This window comes from Aulonocara sp. 'chitande type north' Nkhata Bay, linkage group LG15, assembly GCF_057382095.1.
Source record: "Aulonocara sp. 'chitande type north' Nkhata Bay isolate Kocher_YH1m ecotype deep benthic linkage group LG15, A_spYH_male_GT1.1, whole genome shotgun sequence".
NCBI lineage: Eukaryota > Metazoa > Chordata > Actinopteri > Cichliformes > Cichlidae > Aulonocara > Aulonocara sp. 'chitande type north' Nkhata Bay.
In genome coordinates, this window is record NC_141358.1 from 41,974,795 (window position 1) to 41,989,579 (window position 14,785).

General features: G+C 44.6%; 2 protein-coding genes across 11 annotated transcripts in view; both read right to left on the bottom strand.

The window, feature by feature from the left end:
* Positions 1 to 14,785, bottom strand: part of szt2 (SZT2 subunit of KICSTOR complex) — a 106,654-nt gene that overhangs the window by 44,386 nt on the left and 47,483 nt on the right. For all 10 annotated transcript variants that reach the window (XM_086263529.1, XM_086263525.1, XM_086263522.1 and 7 more), the window contains one exon: positions 7,481 to 7,654. In XM_086263529.1, coding sequence (XP_086119655.1) covers positions 7,481 to 7,654 — 174 coding nt within the window. The remainder of the gene's footprint in view (positions 1 to 7,480; positions 7,655 to 14,785) is intronic.
* Positions 30 to 1,646, bottom strand: LOC147313740 (uncharacterized; the record flags this gene model as incomplete). The annotated part of the gene is made up of 3 exons (XM_086264374.1): positions 30 to 81; positions 341 to 1,210; positions 1,255 to 1,646. Coding segments are annotated over 3 exons (1,314 nt in total), but the record flags the coding sequence as incomplete, so codon positions are not given.

A 14,785-nucleotide genomic window follows, 5' to 3' on the forward strand; every position in this document is an offset into this window, starting at 1 on the left:
AAAGCAATAAAAAGGAACATTTTGTTGACTCACACCACAACACACACATCCCACAGAGCCAGAAAGATATCTGACATCAATCTGTGATATTTTGTTGAGCATAACATCTCATGGATGGATGGACGGACGGACGGATGGGTGGGTGGGTGGGTGCATGGATGGATGGGTGGATGGGTGGGTGGGTGCATGGATGGATGGGTGGATGGGTGGGTGGGTGGGTGCATGGATGGGTGGACGGACGGACGGACGGGTGGGTGCATGGATGGATGGATGGGTGGGTGGATGGGTGGGTGGGTGCATGGATGGACGGGTGCATGGATGCATGGATAGATGGACGGACGGACGGACGGATGGGTGGGTGCATGGATGGACGGGTGCATGGGTGCATGGATGGATGGACGGGTGGATGGGTGGGTGGGTGCATGGGTGCATGGATGGGTGGACGGACGGACGGACGGGTGGGTGCATGGATGGACGGGTGCATGGGTGCATGGATGGGTGGACGGACGGACGGACGGGTGGGTGCATGGATGGATGGATGGATGGATGGATGGGTGGGTGCATGGATGGACGGGTGCATGGGTGCATGGATGGATGGACGGGTGGATGGGTGGGTGGGTGCATGGATGCATGGATGGGTGGACGGACGGACGGACGGATGGGTGGGTGCATGGATGGACGGGTGGATGGGTGGGTGGGTGCATGGGTGCATGGATGGGTGGACGGACGGGTGGGTGCATGGATGGATGGATGGATGGATGGATGGATGGGTGGGTGCATGGATGGACGGGTGCATGGGTGCATGGATGGGTGGACGGACGGGTGGGTGCATGGATGGATGGATGGATGGATGGATGGATGGGTGGGTGCATGGATGGACGGGTGCATGGGTGCATGGATGGATGGACGGGTGGATGGGTGGGTGGGTGCATGGGTGCATGGATGGGTGGACGGACGGACGGACGGATGGATGGATGGGTGGGTGGGTGCATGGATGGACGGGTGCATGGATGGATGGATGGATGGGTGGGTGGGTGCATGGATGGACGGGTGCATGGACGGACGGACGGACGGACGGATGGATGGGTGGGTGGATGGGTGGGTGGGTGCATGGATGGACGGGTGCATGGATGGATGGATGGATGGACGGACGGATGGATGGATGGGTGGGTGCATGGATGGATGGATGGATGGATGGATGGGTGGGTGGGTGGGTGCATGGATGGACGGGTGCATGGACGGACGGACGGACGGACGGATGGATGGGTGGATGGGTGGACGGGTGCATGGATGGATGGATGGATGGACGGACGGATGGATGGATGGATGGGTGGGTGCATGGATGGGTGGGTGGGTGCATGGATGGACGGGTGCATGGATGGACGGGTGCATGGATGCATGGATGGATGGACGGACGGACGGACGGACGGATGGGTGGGTGGGTGCATGGATGGATGGATGGGTGGGTGGGTGCATGGATGGACGGGTGCATGGATGGATGGATGGACGGGTGCATGGATGGATGGATGGACGGACGGATGGATGGATGGGTGGGTGCATGGATGGATTGATGGGTGGGTGGGTGGGTGGGTGCATGGATGGACGGGTGCATGGATGCATGGATGGATGGACGGACGGACGGATGGATGGATGGGTGGGTGGGTGCATGGATGGATGGATGGATGGGTGGGTGCATGGATGGATGGATGGGTGGGTGCATGGACGGATGGATGGGTGGGTGCATGGACGGACGGATGGATGGATGGATGGGTGGGTGGGTGCATGGATGGACGGGTGCATGGACGGACGGGTGCATGGACGGACAGGTGCATGGATGGGTGGCAAAATGAAACTGAGATATCATTATTTTCCCTTTAAGGGCCACAGCCTCATGGCAGCATTTAATGCTGTCATCAGCGGACGTTGTGTTACAAGTATGTAAAACAATTGATAATGAGGCTGCTCTTAATGCCTGTGCTGTGTGTCCTTTAGCTTAACCCCTGTATCAAAGGTGTCTGTATCCACTGTGATATCACCCACTGGTTTGCAAAGCCTGAGACTGAGCCCTTTCATTGGCTTGGCCTCATGTCACCCATGCATGAAAAGCACAGGGCAGGTCTGACTGTGACACTGAGGGATCATCAACCACAGGACAGGCCCGCCATAAAGCATACTTTTCTTTCTAAAGGTTAATCAGGTCCAATATATTTAATATAAACATTTTTAATAGATCCTAAAATAATCAGAAAGTATTTACTGAGGTCATCGAGTTAGCCAGCAATAAGGTTTTCCTCCTATTCATTTCTAATCATGTGCAGTCGGACTTTTTATCCCCCAGTTCTGCATTGGCTTCAACTGTAGCTGAAGCCAATGCAGAACTGGCTTCAGTAAAATTCAGTAGCTGTAGGATGTAAATGGTGAATGGACCGGTTCTTATACGGCACTCTCTACTCTATTGAAGCCCTCAAAGTACTCTATACATCATTCACCCATTCACATTCATTTATTCAAGCACTGTCCGTCTAACATTCACACACATTCATACTCTGATATCAAAGAGCATTTTGGGATTATTGTTAGTAAACTGTAAATTTATTACATCCAGGGATCGAACCATCAACCTTTCAATGAGTGGATGAGCTGCTCTGCTGCAGAGAAGTCATAACAACAAACATCTTTGTTGTTAAGTGACATCAAATGTTACGGCCAATGAAAAGGAAGCACTGCAGACACCAGCTGTCCCATCGTTCATGCTTTTTGATATGTGATCACCTGTGATGTGGACAAACATCCAAAACTATGAGTTTTCCTCCAGCACACAGTTTCAGGGTCTCGTAATGATACCAAAATAACAAAAGAAAACCTTTTTAGTCACTATCCAGGGCCCTATTTCAGGAAGCCGGTTTAGTGGAAAAACTGAGTAAGTATACCCTGAGTTAACGAAAACTCTGGTTTTTCGGTTTCACAAAGCGAGTTCAGCTGAAGCCTGAGTGAGTCACTATGACGACACACTCCGTGAAGCTAACCTGCCCCCTAGCAGGTTTACTTCAACTAACCCTGACTTTCTCCGCCTCTTTGTCGGAAACCTGACTGTAGGAAGTGTCAGACATGGCGTGCTCCTTCCTTGAAGAGCCAGTAGATGTTGAAGCCCAAATTCTCCGCAGAGCTCTCCGCCGGGAGAGAGTGATTAGAGCGCGTTTGGACATTTTATCATTTCCTGATGATTTCCTGTGTGAACGTTACCGTTTTTCAGCACAATCTATAATTTATTTGAATAACATCCTCAGGCCTAATATTGCTCATGTGACACATCGCAGACATTCTCTCAGTTCTGTACATATTATTCGTATTGCACTTCGGTTTTTTGCAAACGGGAGCTTTCTGTTTTTACTGTCTTAAGTAACCAATAGTGTGTTTGTGCCCAAAGCTAACTAGATACATTTTAGTGTCTTAACCTAAACAAGTAGTCTCAACCAATCCAAACTGAAAAGAAAATGAATCATATAATTTGTATTTACTCACAGTACTGGTTATTTTCACAGGGCAGCAGTGAGGTGCAGTTTGCAGGTAGGACAAAATACCAGTTGCTGTTCTTTTAATGTAAGCTTATGCTTCCCAGGCAGTGGCTGTAACGGTCGACTGAGCTTTGTCACCTAAGTAAGGGGCAGTGAGAGGAGAGGTGAGCTTGTGCTTCGCTTTTAAAGCTGCAGTAGAAACTTTGTCACTGAAAAATGGAAGAAAATGGGAACAAGGTGTATTGCACTTCGGTTTTTTGCAAACGGGAGCTTTCTGTATAATATTGGTGATGCTGAGCACGTTTCCAAGGCTACCGTCTGTCGGGCAGTCAGGAATGTTACAGTTGCACTGAAACGTCTCCTGTACTCGTTTGTGGTGTTCCCCGGTCATAGACCCACAAGATTTATCAAAGAGGGATGCCACAAAATTGCAGGTATCAGGATGAACGAAACTTAATTCATGATGTGGTGATACTTGAACTACTACTTAAATTTTACATTTATTCTCACGGTTCCCAGGCATGATTGGCTGTACAGATGGCACTCACATTCCAATCATTGCTCCTTCAGTAAATGAAGGAGACTATGTGAACAGGAAGTCTTTCCACAGCATTAATGTACAGGTACATAGTTCCCTGTAGCATTTCAAACTAACAAATTATTTCATTATAGTAATGGATGCTAATTTGTGTTCTCTGCACTGTGAAGATCATATGTGATGCTGCCAACATTATCACAAATGTGGAAGCCAACTGCTCAGCCTCTGTGAGTGGTGGTGGTGGAGGACCCCCACCTGTTTTTCGGGCCTCTGCTTTTTTTTCTGTTGGCTATAACGGGTCACATTTGAGCATACAGAGTAAGCAAATATGTACTTGTAATGTGCTCAGATAATTTCAATAAGTGCTTACAGAGGGGAAATTAATGTAGCCTCTAACTGCAATTGATTTACATGGGACAAACAGACCAAGCACTATGGCTCATAATACAATTACACCTTACCTGTTTGGACTATATTTTTATATTTCATCTTTACTTGCTGCCAGGAACGTTTGGGGCCTGTTGGGTTGCACCTGCGCTCAAATCACATCACAAAATAAAATGTATGAAATAAAAAATAAAATAAAATATAATAAAATAACGTGTTAAATGGGTGGAAATCCCTCGATCAATGTTTAAATTAACACTCACGCATTGACTCTGTCGGCCATGTTTTGCCATGCATGCTCTCTTTCTTTTGTAGCTGAGGCTGTGTTACTTTTTTTCCGCAAAATTTGCATGTTATCGCCCACCCCCGTGACATCACGCTCCAAAGCCCTATGCTGCCATCAGAATTTCAGCCTCAAGCGCTGTAAGATACATTGACCGCGCCTTCTTTCCCTCCGTCTCCATGGTGACTCGCTTAATCTGTGCTCCACTAATCAGGGCTTTATGTATCCTCGTGCGTGCGCTTAACTTGGGGTTAATGCAACTCCGCGTTGACTGAACTAATTGTTATCAGCCTTTCTGAAACCGAATATTCCGAGTTGGACAGTTCGGGGTTACTCAACCCTGAGTATCGTTTTTCACTCTGAGTTTTCTAAACCGGCTTCCTGAAATAGGGCCCAGATATCTAAATACTTCATTTACATGCACAAGCTACTTATATGGAGAGACTTCAGTTTGAAATGGTAACACCTGCATCTCATGCATGAGGTGTTTACTGGAGTGACAAAACTGTAAAGCCTGTTTAGATGTTTTGCGTAGACACCAAGCCCCTCGTCTCTCAGTAATTTCCACGAGGCTTCTGTCATTTTAAATCTTAGGGGTTCCTACACAGAAAGGGTTGCTCCTTATAATCCAGGTAGAGATAAAAGTACCAACACTTAAGCTTTCAGAAGTAATCAGCACACGTTTCTTAGAGATGTGGTCTTAATATCAGGTCAGCTGTGGCACCATGTCGGACTCAGATAAGGGCCATTAATCATCTGCACCATGGTGTCATTTCTCTCACAAGGATCATGATTAAACTGTCTGTGATATATCGATGTTAAAAACAGCTCATGGTAGCGCACAGTTTAAATTACATTGCATTAACGATTAGCTAACACATCCCTCTCTGTCACTTCTACACATTTATTCAACCTAATTGCAGAAGGTGATGAAGAATAAAAAGCACCTGCTCAGAGGCACGATGGCCCGTTATGTTCAGATGCTTGTTAGGGACACATCATGTGAACTCTGTGGCCTCTGTTCACTGCTTCACACACACTTCATATTTCAGCAGAATTCACTGAACATGTCATGAAACTATATAGAAACCATGTAATGTGAAGGTTATACTACACAGTTAAACCTACAGCACTGACGATGACTATTTTTAATGCCTAAAACAGCTTGGTTATTATTTCCCCCATATTTCACCAATCCCAGCAGCAGAGTGTGACTAACACTTTATATAACAACAAGCCCCAAATATGAGATTTCGTTTTGATTTATGGCCGTGTGCTGCAGTGTCACACTGACAAATTGAGCTTCCGTAAGTGGCTCCGTAATAGACTCGTATTCATTAACCGGCAGATTTACTTGTTCCGATTTAGGGGCATTTCATATTTGGACACTAAATTTAACGGCTGGACTGTTAACCCCAGCACAGTTTGATGTTTATGTTTGCAATTAATCCATTTTAAAATGAGTGGCGTTTACATGCCTCCTGGGACGTGCTGTAACCTTGTTGCATAAACAAATCCAGCAGTGAAACGATTCTCCAGAGGGTGAAGAATAATGTGAAAACCAATGAGCCCAGTCTCTGCTGGAAACATTAGTTTGGCATTGTAAAAGTGGGCTGCACTGATTTTCACATGCTAAATTCAAGTCGTGCTTAATCTACGCAGACTATGAAAACATCTGGAGACCAGGTCATTACCTCAGTTTGGGCTTGGACATCTGGATCTCAGTGATACCTAATATTAAAATATGCTCTGGAGCAGATGAAGAGAAAGATCACCCAGAGCCACATCTTCTGTCTCAAGCTGCATCAACATAAACTCAGCACACCTTTAAGAGAGTTGTGCATTGCTACAAACCTCTCATCACCTCCTTTAATAATGTCAGACTGAAAGAGGCTCTAGTCTACATCCTGCACATCAAAGTGGCTCCCTGTCAATATCAAGCTTCACCTGAGATACAAATTTGTTTACAGTCTGCAGCTCTGATTGGCTGCTGGGTTTTCAATAAAATATCAGCAAAGCTCAGATAACACAGACGCTTATTGAACTGTAGAAATACAAAGGCCTGTGATCTCGAGTCACTGTGTGTGGACAGCTTCTGCAAAGACACAGTTCAGGTTCACCAGAAAGGCAGCTTCACAATATGGAGATTTTTAGAACTGCAGCAAATGAAAAATAAAAGTGCAGCTATGACAGTGACAGCTGCATCAGCTGTTTACAGGCTGCATCAGCTGTTTACAGGCTGCAAATCTGCAGCTTGTGAGTCGTCACGTACATGCGCGGCTGCAGGTTACATTCAACAGATACTTTACATCACTGAAAGTTTCAAAAAGGAGCAAAGTAACTGAATATTTATACATTTCTTTTCCCTCTCTCCTCGGGGCATTTCACTCGGTGGTCAATTTAAGCTTTTATAGGAGCAATAAAATTCATTTCTGAGGAACACAAGCAGGCATTTTTTCATTTTCATTGTAAATCAGTTCGTCTTCCTCAGAGGCCAAACCAGCACTGTTGTGTTGATGAATTCTTGTTTCCAGCATCTCTTCAATAAAGCTTATTTATGGACCCACCGAGCACCAAACACCACTCACAGCCGTTTCCTGCTGCACGAATCTTGTCGACCTGTCATCAACATTGCTGCTAATATTTTTATTAAAATGGCAAATTCTTTCCTTCTGATAAACACGTGTTTCCTTTGTTCTGCTGTGACTAAAATATCGATACAACATTTACAAATGACTGCGATTTCTTTTTGATTACCTGAGCCGCTAATGATGGACTCCACTTTGACGACAGCGGTCAGCTCATTAAAGCGATCCGGGTGCAGGGGGACGGAGCAGTTCTCGGACTTCTGCAGGGCGGCACCGCCCTGAGCTGGAACTTGAAGGGGCCGACCGTGGGCATCGACAAAGGAGAGGGCGATGCAGGCGATACCTGAAAGAGCAGGGAACGTGTTCAAACGACCAACTTCAAATCACCAAAGTCTGGGTCGCTCATTAGTTTTCAATTCATAGTCTCCTCATTTCATGTTTATTTGAAATTTCCCAGCAACTTTGAGGTTTTCAGGCCTCATTATTGATCATCTCATACTTCCTGACGCATCACAGCTCTGCACAAGCTTCATCAGAAGTATAGCTGCCACCACATGTCTGAGGATGTTATACTAGTTATCAAAGAAAGCTCCTGAGCTAACACACAGCTACATAACCACCACGTATGTACACTTTATAAATTCAATAAAGTACTGGGAGTGAGCTGAACCCATACAAGCTGACACTCCCTGAGAAATACTGTGAAGCTTAAGGAAGGATGAGTGAGGGCATCCGCGGCTGTGTTCTTTCTACCACGGTGTTTAGTAAATGAAAACTTACGCAATCACATGTAGCAGTAATTATTCCAAGGCAGTAAGAAGAAACCAAACTCACATGTGTTGTTAGATCAAGCAGGTTATTCAAGTATTGGCCCGTTTTTGTCTGTGAGCGTGTTTCCGTGTTAGTGGCCTATGTTGGGTCAACACGAGGGTCAAAGTCAACAAAGACGACAACAAAGCTCACGCTACTAAACTAAGACGGCAACAACTGAAACCCTCGCGCAGCAGTACAGGTACCAGCCGAGCCGTCACTGCGAATCTCCAACTAAGCTCCTTTAAACTGCAAGCTACTCTGCAGCCCTACCTCCACCCTCCACCTCCGCCTTATTTAATATCATGTCTGCTGCCACCTGTGCCCGCTCTGTTCTGTACTGGGAGATACTGGACCCTGCTCAGAGAAATAGGAAAGTCCCCATAGGCGAGATGACTCTTATTTTTTAAACAATTTAAATTGCTAATTTTACTGCTTATCAAAGTGAATCTGCATCTCATATTTGACTATTCATTGCAATGTGCATGCAGCCGAGCATGCTGCATTAGCCAGTTACTGATATAAGCTTCCTGTAACTGGCTCTTCATGATGGTGAGCGAACGATCAAGCTGGGAAATGAGGCCTGTGTGTCTAATGGGCAGCCACAGAGTGACTTCAGGCTCCATTCTCAGGGCACATGGCCGTCCTCTGCACAGTCTATCAACACTGACACTGGTTGGTGAGCTTGACACAACAAATAAAAACGAAATCATAAAATGCTCCCCAGGACGAGACAAAAGTAAAATCCCATAAACCCATATTTCCTTCACAGCAGAACACAGAAAACATTTACATATTTACACTGAATTTGTTTTCTTCTGATTTAACAGCAGAAGTTCACCAGTGTGCAAAAAAACTGCAAAACACTGTGCAACAAATTTAGAATAATGTTTTTCAAAAGAATAAAAATGGGCCGTATCATGCAATAATGAAGCTCAATGTGAACACGAGGCAGAAAAATGATCCAAAAGACAGACTGAGGCCAAGTGGAAAAATGCTGTGAGGTCAAACAAATCCAAATTTGAAATTCTTTATGCGCAACATGCACACTGGATCCTCTGGCCTGCAGAGGAGAAAGACCACTGGGCGTGTTTTCAGCGCTCAGATGAAAGCCTGCTGCTGGTGCGACGGGAGTGCATCAGTGCCCAGGGATCAGGCGCCATTAAAGGGCACAGTTAGAGACCGTGTTTAGAGCAGCGTACGCTGCCTTACATATGACACTTCTTCAGGGAAGGGCTTGCACATTTCAACATGATAATGTTAAACCCCACACTGCATCTATTATATAGTAGCATAGCTTCATAATACAAAAGTCTGAACTGGCCCGCAGTGAAATTAAGTGAAAGGGACGACAGAAACACAGGACTGTCGAGCATCTAGAATCCTCCATCAGACATTCCTCCCACAAAAATCCAGCAACCAGCGTCCTCAGACATTTACGGGAACTATACATGTGTTTAACTAAAGCGGTCCTGACTGACTAACAGTTCTATAAAAGCTGGGAAGCTTAATGAGCATGACCCTGTTCCAACTTTTTCATTTCTCAACATTTTAAAATGGTTTTTTTGTTCTGTTGTGGAAAAAAATGGTTTATGAAATTTGCAAATAGTTTCATTTCTGTTTACATTTTACACAGTGTCATACTTAAAGTGTATGTTCTTATATTTCAGGTCCATTTCATTGTGGTTGTGTTGAACTCTTACTAATGTCCGTAAGCAGAAGAGACCCTGGGAACACCGCATTTCATGCACCCTGCAAGTCCATGCCAAATCTTAAGCCAACTAAAAGATGGATGCAGCTAACAATAATAATAATAACAACAACAACAACGATGTATATGCTGATGGAAGCCTAACAAAGGCCGAACACAGTGTTAGGGCACTACAAAGAAAATAAATAAAAGGCCACGAGCAGCAGCAGCAGCGCAGGCTTCAGTTGACACAACCAGCAGGAGTGAAACGGGCAGGTACCTTTAAACTGAGAAGGTGGGAAGAGATGCTGAACCAGCTCCAACATGGTACCTGGGTCAACATTAAAAAGACCCAGAGAACAGAGAGTATTAGGGATGCAAAACCAATAACATTTTATTTTTATCCAATTTAACACCAGGAAACTCCAAGAGGGGGTGGCAGTTGTTGGGCACCACACTAGTAAAGCCGACCCACTGGCGGGATTTTGCTTGCAGTAATATTTGCAAGCAAAACATGATTAGCCAGCTAGCTGCAACTTCACTGTCTGCTGATGTTTCGGTGATAAACTCATTTATACATAGCCAGATCAGCCCAGGGAGTCATCCAGCCTTATTCTCAGTATCTGGCTTCATGAGACAGTTTTCTGTGTTTGTAGGCACACTAGCATTAGCCAACATTAGCTTAAAGAAAGAGGGTTGTGAGTCAGATTTGATCCACCAAACCAAAACAGCCTGCCATGTTGTTTAATGCCCAACCCAGCAGCCAGCTGTCTAACCATAGCTTGCTTATGTCATTACCAATAAAACTCGTTGCTTTGTTGTGTTTGTGTGTTGGAGTTTGTGCTGGTTACTGCATTTCTAAGCTACCATTAACTATCGTTGCTTAGTCCTGATGCTGGGAGCAAAACAGTCTCCTGGGTGCTTAAAAAGAGGGGAGCTACATGTTTTTAGGTTCGTGGATATGCTTCTCATCCAAGAGGCTTCTGCAGTTCTCAAACTGTTACCAAGCCACAGGTATAGATCCCCTGGTGGGGCTGACCCCTTGTACGGGGGCCGGATGTTCGTACACCTACTGTTAATAATATACACATGAGCCACGGTGTGATAGAAGGTGAGCATCACTGGGGCCAAAGTGTGAAGACATCGCCCCATTTCCACCCTCATGTGAGCTGTCGAGGTCAACTCAGGCCAGGAGTGAGCGTGGGGTTTAAAGAGGATCTGGAGGCTGCATTGTAGGTGCCTCATAGCTGACAGTTGAACTGAATAAGCCTCTTGGATGAGAGGCAGAAGCTTTTCACAAACCTACTGAAGTCCAGCTGCCGTCTATTTAAGCATTTAAGAGGACTGAGAACCGACAAAGACACGAGCAAAGGAGAGGCACTCAGGCAAGACACTCGGGAGTGGGAATTGTGTGGATTTGAGAAAATCCAAGAGCTTCTCTCGGAGGCAACCAACAGAGTCATTTGTGGGTATAGTTTAGTTTTTAAAGTATTGACACAAGCACCTGTTTAAACTGCAGTTTAAATATATATATAAGTTTTATCTAATGTATGTTTAAAGCCCTGCTGAGTGTGACCTCTCACAGACATTTGAACTTTAACTTCATTTACATTTCATTACAGGTAAACTCAGTGTGTTGAACACATATGAAAAAGCATAAAAAGCTGTGCAGTTGACAGCTCCGTGTCAGCTGAGCCCTACACGCCTTACTAGATACATACAGTGCTTCATCTGATACTTTTAGGGAGCAGTGGCAGGGTGGATGTTACTGGTGATGTTTGGCAAGAGTGCATTAAGAATACATATTGTAGTTCTGTAAATGCTAGACATAGTCTGAGCCAATTTAAGGTATTTTTTTCTCCCACTAAAGTGGAAAAAATATACAAGAACGTTTCAGCCCTCTGTCTTAAGTGTTCAAGTGGTCGAGGAACTTTACCTCACCGTTTCTTTCAATGCCAAAAACTAACTTTTTTGGAATCATCTGTTTGATTTTCTGACCAAAGCCTTTGGCAGGGAGGTCCCATGTTCCCCTTTGCAGCATTGTTCGGGGTGTCTGAACCAGGATGGGCAAGGGACAAGACAGAGACGCAGGTTGTGTCAATGACCACACTTGTGGCAAGAAAGCTGCAAGTCTGATAAACCTCCTACCTTCGAAATGTGGTTGAGAGAATTTGGAAATGTACTCCATCTGGAGAAAATCAGGTTTACCTTGTCTAACCGAGAGAGAGTGTTTTATAAGATTTGGCAACCAGTCATTAGCCTGATGGATAAATTTAAGTGAAATGTGCTCTGTCTTAACATTTATGTGTGCTGCATTACCACCTCGTTGACTTGCCGTCCACCTTCTATTGTGTTCTTTGGAAGGTGATTGTTGTATACGGCTCAATTATAAAATCAATAAAAATATATTGAAAAAAGAAGAAGCTGTGCAGGCTTTCACTGCACTGAGAGGTGAAATAAAACAAAGCAACAGCACCTGTGAAGTCTAAGCCTGTGTGAAGAAAAAGGTTTTCAGTTTGTTTGAGCAGGTTAGCAGGCAGCTTGTTTCCAAGAACAGGACTCAGCACGCGAGTTTTACTGCTGCGTCAAATCTACGCCGTAAATTACACCCCAACCAAAACCCTACTTAACCCTACGCTGCAACCTCCCACGTAACCTGACGTGCACTTCCTGAGAAATGTAACCACAAATCGGTCGATGCAAACCAAAATGACCTGACTGGAAGTTAGAAAAAGGTCTTTATAAGATGCTTGCTGACATAATTTACATGTTAACAGGACTTCTTAATAAGGTATTATTGCTGATTTAGAATATGAAGGCAGAGTTAGTTGTTAAACACAATAAATAAATAATAAAGTATCATCACTATTAAGCATAAGAATCTATTTAGAGTCTTAATGGGTCTATAACATGTAATAAACCCTTGTGTGATATCTGATGCCACATTTGCATATTATTAACAGCTAGTGTGTGTTAATAAGCGCTTTATAAGGATGTTATCTATTAACAAGTGTTGATAAGGCCCGTGACATTTAAGTGCAAATAAAATCTGAAGCTACAACAGAAGCTGTTACCTCACAGCTAGTTTGGAAGCCGATCCTAATTTAGTCAGCTGGGATTCAGACGATAAACGACTGAGCAGCAAAGAGTCATCAGAGAACATTTCATTAATTAGCAGTCAGGCAACACAGGTGAGAGTCAGGGTATCTCTCACTTTGCAACTTTTCGAGCTGTCTGACACTCGGGAGTTATTTCACACAGTGAGTGGGGGCTTGGATATCATCATATAACTTGAGGACCTCGTTCCACAGCTGCTAAGACTAATGAGATTCAGTCAGAGCTTTCCTGCATAGCAATTAAAAAGTAGTTAGACGGCAAGTGGAGCGAATGTAGGAGCGAGGGACAAACTCTTCACATCAGCCTTGATGTTTAGATTCGACAGGCGCGCAGAGGTCAGTTTGAAAGAGACTCGAGGAGGCCATCTCCAGAGCTCCACTGCTCTGCAGCTGGAAGCAGCGCTGTGTCTGTTCACTGGAAAGTTACTTGGTACCAAAACAAAACAAATAAATCTTGGCTTTTTTATTTTTAAAGAAGCTGATATGCCAGGAGAAGTTGTTGCTGATCTTGGTTTGATACTGATCCAATATTTGGTGCAAAACTCTACAAAACCAAAAACCACACCTGATGTAAATTTGGCCACTTTCCCCTTCCAGGCCGTCTCCTTGGCCACCTCTTCATTTGATGTGCTTTTGCTTTTTAATACTTGCAACCAAAGGTCTGATTATATACAATATCTTTGTTATTGGTTAATACAGGAAGTGTACTTTGGGCGGCACAATGATTCTACAAATGAAAATGAAGCAGTGTAATTAACAGCCAAACGTTGAGTTGTATTGACAATGGCAGGGAACGTGTCACAGAAACAGTAATTATACATAAGCGCTTCAATTCAGTAAACTCATCATTTACATTGATAATTAGCTGCCCTTTGGTTGGAGAGTTATACATTCGCTTTCTCGTAGTGAACTAGCTAACCTTTCAGTTACAAAGCAGCAGCACTCCCCTTTAACTGGCTTCAAATGCCAGTAGATGACATTAGCATATTGATAAACAAGAAAGTATTGCAATGTGAAATGGAACTGATCAGTTCTGCAGGAGAAAGCATGACAGCAAAGTGGAAAAACTTTGCAGAACTTCAGCTCGATTTGAATGAAGGAGCACAGCTAAATGAGGCACCATTGACATGAAGCAAACCAATTTCTACACAAGTGTGAAATTACATTCATGAGTGCATAAAGCACACTGTACAAGCTGCTAGCTCAAGGTTTGTGCAGCTCACAACAATCCACATAACGAGCAGGACAGCTGAGAAGCTTTCCTGCAACAGGCAGGTCACCGCTGGTTAAAGAGCAAGTTAGGCTCCCAGCTTAATGCACGTGCACGCACACACACACACACAGACACACACAAACACAAGTTTCAGGTGCATGTTAAGGAGGGGGAAAAGAGAGCCGCCTCAGGAAAACAAATGTGCTGATTCTCATCACAGAAATTAAGAGTGTGCAGCAAAGGGAGGACGAGTGTGATGGTCTCTGTTATGCCAGACAGGGACAGGGAAATGTCTCCTGAATTTAATGTGGGAGTTATAAATAGGACAAAAAACAGAGAATGTCAGCGAATTTGACGATATCACACTGACTCCACATCTGCAGCTTAACAAAGGAAACGGAGCCAAGAGCTGAGGTTACAGCAAAGTTTCCAAGTCATTATTTGTTCACAGTAAACAAGGAGAACTTGTCAGTGCTGTAAAGCAGTTTATGAAAATGGATCCGTGTTTAAACAGGCCATTTTCTGCTTCCTCTCACATATATGTGGTCACGGCAGTGGATGCCCACTTAAGGCCTAAGGTTTTGAATAATGAGGACAGAGGACTGAAAGGTCACCCTGTGAGCCGAAGCTCAGGCTTCACATTGT